Raw genomic sequence first — 8,147 nt, 5'->3', positions numbered from 1 at the left:
GAATCGATTGAGAGAAACAGTCGTCGCCTTCCTTGGAACATTGGAAGAAAAGAAGTTGGTGCATGTAGACCCTCTCATAACGTACTTGTGGAGCGTGGAAGACTCTGGCCTCTCTAAACAAAACGTGGAAAAAACCAGCCTTTGCTTGCAGCGACCAAACTTTTGATAAACAAGGCATAAGATTCCAATGTGGTCGGATCATTAGACACCCTCTAAGCTGCTCTTAAATTTCTATATACAGACAGACCGCCTTTCTTGACTCGAGTCCATGTAATCCTTCAGTCAATTCGAGCATTGAAAGAGAGGAAAACAAAGGTAAAAGAAACGTATAAACACTGGATCCCAGCCAAAGCATTCATTCAACACATCCATTTCACATCCAATCATGTAAGCCACGTAGACAGGACCCCCCCCATACACGGTCGTATGGCAAAGAGAGGCATGGATGCCTACATTCGTTTGTTCGTTCCTCCGTTTTACTGTAGAGTTCATTGTGGTAGAATAGCTATGGCTGCAATGTTCTAGCGTAGGTAGAGATCTAGGCGAGCGATTCTTGTTCCGCGTCTAGCGTGACGACTCCCACCATCGACTGATCAAATTCGCTGGAAAAATTTCTGGACTAACATATCTTCTTAAGTTTTCTAACGAAATCCAAAACGCGACACCAGATTTGCATCGATCTAGCACAGGAATAGAGCAAACGGATTCATGGATTTGCCTCGGACGTCTATAATCTCGTGCCCGTGGGCTGTACGGCGGAGAGATGGACGAGAAATGGAGGAGCTGTGTCCATGGCAACACGGGGAGTCATTCCGAGCCAGCAGCGCGCGAAGCTATATAGCAAAAGCTAGCTTGTAGCAAGATTCATACATGTAAGAAAGGCTACCACGGGACGAAATTGGGACTTCATCGGCAGAGGGAGGAGGAGGAGAAGGAGGTGAAGGCGACGAAAGCTGGAGACGCGCTCTCGACAATCGCTTCCATGGAGCTTACCTCTTCACGGCCACCCAACGCAGCGATGGAGCGGCCCTCCCATTCATTTTTGGAGCTCAGCAGCATTTCAGTGCTGCAGGAGCGCCTGCTGGGCCGTCGTCTTCGTCGTCGTCCTCGTCGTCCTCACACAAGGACCCCTTCCTGATCGTCGGCAGGGATCCCTCTTCCTCGACGCCCTGCGCTGCTGGGCATCATCAACCCGTCGGCATGTCTGCAAGCAGGCGATCATCCTCGGAGCAGCAGCCACAGCCGCAACCGCAACCGCAGCAATCCTTGTCTCTGGACCTGGAAGAGCAACAAGGTCGGGCTGCTCCCCCCACCTTCGTCTCGTACATGGGCAGCCGACTGCCCGTGGCTATGGCGATTAGTAGAGATCAACACGACCAATTCTACCAGCTTAACAGATTGCCTTACGAGTCGATCCCCAGCTCGAGGCAGCCACCGGCACATCCGCAGCAGCAGCAACACGTGCTGGAAGGGGGATTCTTCTGGCCTGGGGCAGCTCGCTCTGCAGGAGGGGTGCCTCCGCATTTCAGCTCAGGTCCAGTGGCATATGGCTTGCGCGATTCGCCGGCAAGGCAAGAGCAAGAGACGGCGGGTCTCGTAATTCCCAAGCATATGGCGAGGCCGCAGCCGCAGGCAAGCAGATCCGACGAACCCAACACCCTGGATATGAACGTGCGAGGTATGAACCTCTTAGCACCCCAGCAGCGTTCATGGCCCGACCACCACCACCAGCAGCTGGCGCAATTTCATCAACTGCACCAGCTTCAGCTGCAGCAGCAGCAACACGCTCAGCAGCAGCAGCAACAGCATGTACAGCATCATCAACAACAGCAGAATATTCATCACCAAAGGCCAGACTCTCCCACTGTTGTTGCTCAGCTCCACAGATCGGGCTTGCAGCCGATTCTCCAGCACGAGCAGCAGCATCATCAGCTCCACCAGCAGCTTCAACAAGCTGGGCAGCAACAGCAGCACAATTTGCTGGCAAGCAGCTCCAGCACGGCCAGCGCCGGCGGGAGCAGCACCTGTAAGGAATGCGGCAACCAGGCCAAGAAGGATTGCGTGTACCAGAGGTGCCGGACTTGCTGCAAGAGCCGAGGTTTTGAGTGCTCCACACACGTTAGGAGCACCTGGGTCCCGGCTGCCAAGCGACGAGAGCGGCAGCTCGCCGAGGCTGCAGCCGTCGCATCGGGCCAGCCCCGTCCCAAATCCAAGCGGAACCGAGTCATTGCCATGCAGCAGCAACAGCTTCAGCTGCAACACCAACAATCCTCGGCCGAGCAGGTCATGATCTTAGACGAGGATATTACCGCCGTCACCCCCACCACCACCAACACCTCCAATTCCCCTCACAGTGACGCCAGGCAGCCGCAAGGTACGCTATTTCTTCTCGAAGCGACTGCCATTTGCTTGCTTTTTCCTGGGCAGTGCATGCATCATTCACGACGGCATTGTAACCTAGGGATGCATATAGGCAGGCGTGGCCTAAGAGCGTGAGGAATCTCTGAAGGACCTTGCCTCTTGTTTGCTCTCAGCAATCAGAGTACAAGGGGAAAAAGAGAAACCAAAGTGTTACTGCAGCCAACTAGTCAGGTTTGTCTGTCACCAAAAGCACCTTAAGTTCCGGGCAATTGAATGCTCCATGCAGCTGAGAGCAGCTGCCGAACTGAAAAGCTTGCATAAGATTGCTCTCTGAATTCATGAATTCATGAATGAATGAACTGAACATATAATCCGTACTCAGCTTTGCATTTGTTTGCGACAGATGCAGGCAGCTTGCCCTCGGAGGTGAGAGCCCAGGCGGTTTTTAAGTGCGTCAAGGTGACGAGCGTGGAGGACGGTGGGGAGGACGAGTTTGCGTATCAGGCAGTGGTCCGAATAGGGGGCCGGATCTTTAAGGGAGTGTTGCAAGATCACGGCGTTGATGCTGGTGGAAGCATCAGTGGCGACACGACCAGCCTGGGTGATCTCCAGCAAGGTGGTGGTGGTGCTGCTGCTGCCGCTGCTACCGTGGGAGGAGGAGCAACAGCAACTGGAGGATCGCCCACCCCTCCGCAGCTCTTGCAGCTGGATCCAATGTTTCATGGAGGAGGGTCATCAAGCCAGAGCCACAGTCACCACTTCCACCAAAGCTCTAGTAGAGAGGTAGAGTGACAATTTATTTGTCCTAGAATTGTTGCTCGTGGCGAGAGCGTGTAAAGATTCATCTCGCAATGAGAACCAAGCCATGTGTGCTTGACACGTCGGATTGTTTTCAACGGTAAACTGCCACGTCCGCCTTTGGCTATGGCTGCTCTTCACAGGATGCGTCTCTCGTTCCGGTCGCTGGGTTGCGGCCTCTCGTGGAGCTTCAAAGGTAGGGCGAGGCGGCGCTTCCTGTGGTGGGGCAAGCGAGACGATGAGATGCGTGCCAAGGCGACAGTCACAGCCAAGGTGAAGGGAGTGCTACTCCACCTGAGAATTTTCATGCTTCTTGGCCCGGCCCCTCATGGCGGACCTGCGAGTCATGGTGCTGGGATTTGGAGGAGGGTGGACTATTCCGCTCGGATCAGCTGCTGGAAGAGCTTCCTCAAGCTCAAAGGAAGCAGCGTTCGTGCTACCACAAGTAGCGCTGGGCCGAGCCGTCCAAGCCCAAGTGTTGCCTCGTCGCAGGTACAAAATGCTACCTCGAATATGTTCCAGGCCATTGTCACCAGAGTTTTCAGCAGATGGTTTCCTTCACAGCTTTTCAAAAGCTTTGAATGCTCTTACCTGCTTGGATTTCTGGGTTTGGCTTGGAACTATATGTGGGAGAAGTGTTTAGAAGCGTTTGCAATTGTCGTGGCTTTGGTAGTCGATTTGATTATTCGTAAACTTAAAATGTCACTCAAATATTTTTATGCAAGAAGATAGTTTGATTATATTATAGATAAAACTATTCTAGTAAAATATATTTGTAATATTTTATCAAGAATATTTTCTAATAAATCATTGGATGGATTCAAAAGAAAAATCACATGATCATATAATAAGAGGCAATTATTAGAAATTTGTGGAATTTCTACTTCTAAACCCATTGTATTTTCTAGTTTTTAAATCTAAAGGAGTAACCTCTTACACATGCAAATCATTAAAACTGTGAAGGATTTTCCCTTTTTCCAACTTATCCTTTCTAATTTATAAGATATGTTTATAAACTAAATTGATTAGTATATACTATCTTTAATGTGAAATTCATTTCTAAATTCATATTGTGTTTATAGATATTTCTAATTTAGATAATACTATGAGTGCATAGAATATGGAAGTGGAATATAAAAATGTGCATATCAATTAGCCCAAAAACCCTAGTTTATATATAAGAGCGAATGGTCTGGCTACTAAAATCTCACTACACTAATATTAGTATACAGCATTGTAGCTGTACACTTGGACCTCACAATATATATTTTTCAAAAATACTTTTCAAAAATTTCAACAATTATTACCTTTTGTAGCGCATGTGATTATGGGATGAGATTTAGATATACTGTCACCATGGATCCTTGGAACCTTGGGGATAAATAGGGATAAAATAGTCACTAAAAGCTCTCTTATTAAGCAATTGCCCCTTTTTTAGTTAACTTAAGAGGAGAGAAATAAGGTGCACTACAATTGATATCGGAGCAAATGGCATGGGTTCATTCCCATGGAATAGCTAGTCTGGATTGGTATCCACTGTGGGACTGCAATACAGGTGGAATAACTAGTTTATACAATGGAAGGATTGGTATCCATCGTGAGACTACAGTACGGGTGGATGATTAGTTCCCCTTGGCTCAATAGGAGGACTGCAATACGGGTGGAATAGCTAGTCTACACAATGGAAGGATTGGTATTCATCGTAGGACTGCAGTACAGGTAGATAATTAGTTCCCCTTGGCTTAGTAGGGGGACTGCAATACGGGTGGAATAGCTAATCTACACAATGGAAGGATTTGTATCCACCGTGGGACCGTCAGTAGGGGTTGTTACCGTCCCTCAATAGTGAATGAGGACATTAACATCTCTAAAGGGGATGGACGTGTTGGTTCCCCTTGGCTCAGTAAGGGTTATTATCGTGGGACTGCGGTATGGGTGGATGATTAGCTGCCTTTGAAAGGGATGGAGGTGTTAGTTCCCCTTGGCTCAATAGGGGTTGTTACCATGGGATTGCAGTACGGGTGGATGATTAGTTGCTCACATGGAATAGTTAATTTACATAATGTCCTCTTGGCTCAGTATTCACCATAAAACTGTGATACGGGTGGATGACTAGTTCCCCTTGGCTCAATAGGGGTTATTAGTCAATAGTCAATGAAGACATTGACATCTTTGAAGGGGATGGAGGTGTTGATTCCCCTTGGCTCAGTAGGGGTTGTTACCGTGGGATTGTAGTATGGGTGGATGATTAGTTGCCTCACATGGAATAACTAGTCTACACAATGTCCCCTTGGCTTAATAGGGGTTGTTAGTCAATAGTCAATAAGGACATTGACATCTTTGAAGGGGATGGAGGTGCTAGTTCCCCTTGGCTCAGTAGGGGTTGTTATCGTAGGACTGTAGTACGGGTGGATGACTAGTTGACTCACATGGAATAGTTAGTCTACACAATGGAAGGATTGGTAGATTTAGTGTGGAAATGAAGGTGTTAGTTCCCCTTGGCTTAGTAGGGGTTATTAGTCAATAGTCAATAAGGATATTGACATCTTTGAAGGGGATAAAGGTGTTGATTCCCCTTGGCTCAGTAGGGGTTGTTAGTCAATAGTCAATGAGGACATTAACATCTTTGAAGGGGGGGGCGAGTGTAATGTATGTGATCATGGGATGAGATTTGGATATACTGTCACTATGGATCCTTGGAACCTTGGGGATAAATGGAGGTGCTAGTTCCCCTTGGCTCAGTAAGGGTTGTTAGCTAATAATCAATAAGGACATTGATATCTCTGAATGGGATGGAGGTGTTGGTTCCCCTTGGCTCAGTAAGGGTTGTTAGTCAATAATTAATGAGGACATTGATATCTTTGAATGGGGGGTGTTGTTAGTCAATAGTCGATGAGGACATTAACATCTCTAAAAGGGGGGATAAGTGTAGTGCATGTGATCATAGGATGAGATTTGGATATATTGTCACTGTGGATCCTTAGAACCTTGGGGGATAAATAAGGATAAAATAGCCACTACTAAGGGTTCTCTCATTAAGCAATTGCCCCTTTTTCAATTGGCTTAAGGAGAGAGAGATAAAGTGCGCTACACCTTTGAATCCAAAATATTTCATGTTCCTTTAAGAATTTTTTTTTGAATTTATATTATAATTTGTATATGGCAAAGAAGTACATGACCAACTACTTGCCTTCCTCTAGTATCAATGGCAGCTAGATCATTTGCAATAACTTCCTTGATTGGATTATACTCCTATGGAACTTTATTAATAATTATTGTAGCAAGTAAATAATTTTTCTCAATATGTGTTCAAATTGATTAATTTAAAATAAAAATTGTTATGTTTGAGATTCTCCATTCTATTATTTTCTTTTTCAAATAACAGTCTTATTTTACTTTATTTTAAAATTTAAAATTTGAGTTTCTTGCCAGTTTATAAATTACAGTATAAGTTTTATGCTAAAATAATTTATTAATCTATTTATATTTTACTTATAAGTAAAAATTAAAAATTTATTATTTATTTAAAGGATTATATTATATTGTTTAAATAGGTGTACAAACTTGGTGATGACTATGATAATATTTTTTAGTAATTATATTACATTCATACTCTTCATTTAGCACAACAGTATCAAATGATTCATGTTAAGATTATATTTTTAATTGATTTTGCTTAAACCTCAAAGTTTTAGTATAATTTATTTAGAGATTAGCGGGTGCTATAACTGCTCATTAGTACCAATTATAAAATATATTTTTGCCAAATAGTTATTCTAGGTTGAGAATTTTACAGATTAATAAATTTACTTTATATTCAATAAAGTGTTAAGAGAGAGAAAGGAATATATGCATAATTGTTTATGAAATTCTAGGATATATAAGTTATAGAACACTTAACATTGTATCAATACATATAAAGAGAAAATTTTGAATGCAATTGAATCACTTTTATTATTAAACACTCTAGATTTTGGATAAAACTCAAAAATTAAATTTTATAGACTATGATAAATATGTTTACCAAAAATATTACAAGAATGATTGTTCAGGCTTTCCATTTTCTATCACTCAAGAAGCATAGACAGTTTCTATTGCTAAAAATGAGAATTTTAATTGGTGAATAATTAATATTTTTGGTTTTGTGTTTTTAGTTTATGAAACTTAATATCCATGGTGTGTTAGTTAATAATTTTTTGCACGTTGTATGCAGAAATCACTTGATTTTCTTAATAGAAATGTTATTCATGTGTTGTACTCTTTATTAATCCCAATTCATCAAATGAATGTTTATGATTTCAAACATGTTTATATTTTATAATAAAATATTAATATTATTTCTTATCAACTATTATATAGTAGAAAGTATTTAGAAAAGTTTATAAATTATAAATACAAGTAATTGTTAGATGGTAGAATATCCCAGAATATATAAGTATATTCTAAGTATAACTTAGAAATTTGCTTAAGGAAAAAGTAAAACTTTTCTCTTTTGAGCTCTTCATGACTTCTTTTAATAAATTGTGGAAATACTTTAATGTTTGCTTAATTGTTTTGGTAGAAATTTTGCCTGTTCATGAAAAACATGGTTTAGCATGGGCAATTAGATAGTTTTGTATACATCAACACCACATATGAATTCTTCATATGCCTTGTTGGGGAATTACATGGTTTTGTATACATCAATGCCATATATAAATTCTTCATGTGCTTTGTTAGGCAATTTGATATAAAGCATAATATCGTGGAGAAGGAAGAATTGGCTAATGGATAAAAAATGGGATTGTTTTGACTATAGCACTAAGCACAGCTTGCACTAGATCCACATTAGGTGTCTATTATCTCATTGAATTTCTTGGGTGGGCTGCCTAACTTGATTTTTGTGGTTTAGAACGGTGGATAGAGGCCACTAGTAACTCACAATCAAGATATTAATGTGATCATAGATGGTAGACCATGTTTATATATATATATATATATATATATAT

The 8,147-nt window shown here is 42.5% G+C and overlaps 1 protein-coding gene across 1 annotated transcript; it reads left to right on the top strand.

Moving 5' to 3' along the window:
* The first annotated feature begins 417 nt into the window (after nucleotides 1-417).
* Nucleotides 418-3,264, top strand: LOC112347133 (homeotic protein female sterile-like). Its single transcript, XM_024677484.1, has 2 exons — nucleotides 418-2,374; nucleotides 2,765-3,264. The coding sequence occupies exons 1-2, from the start codon at nucleotides 1,201-1,203 to the stop codon at nucleotides 3,151-3,153; spliced, it is 1,563 nt and encodes a 520-aa protein (XP_024533252.1). The 5' UTR covers nucleotides 418-1,200; the 3' UTR covers nucleotides 3,154-3,264.
* Nucleotides 3,265-8,147: the final 4,883 nt, after the last annotated feature.

Source organism: Selaginella moellendorffii, unplaced genomic scaffold, assembly GCF_000143415.4.
Source record: "Selaginella moellendorffii unplaced genomic scaffold, v1.0 SELMOscaffold_19, whole genome shotgun sequence".
Classification (NCBI taxonomy): Eukaryota; Viridiplantae; Streptophyta; class Lycopodiopsida; order Selaginellales; family Selaginellaceae; genus Selaginella; species Selaginella moellendorffii.
This window is presented reverse-complemented; position numbering and strand designations above follow the sequence as displayed.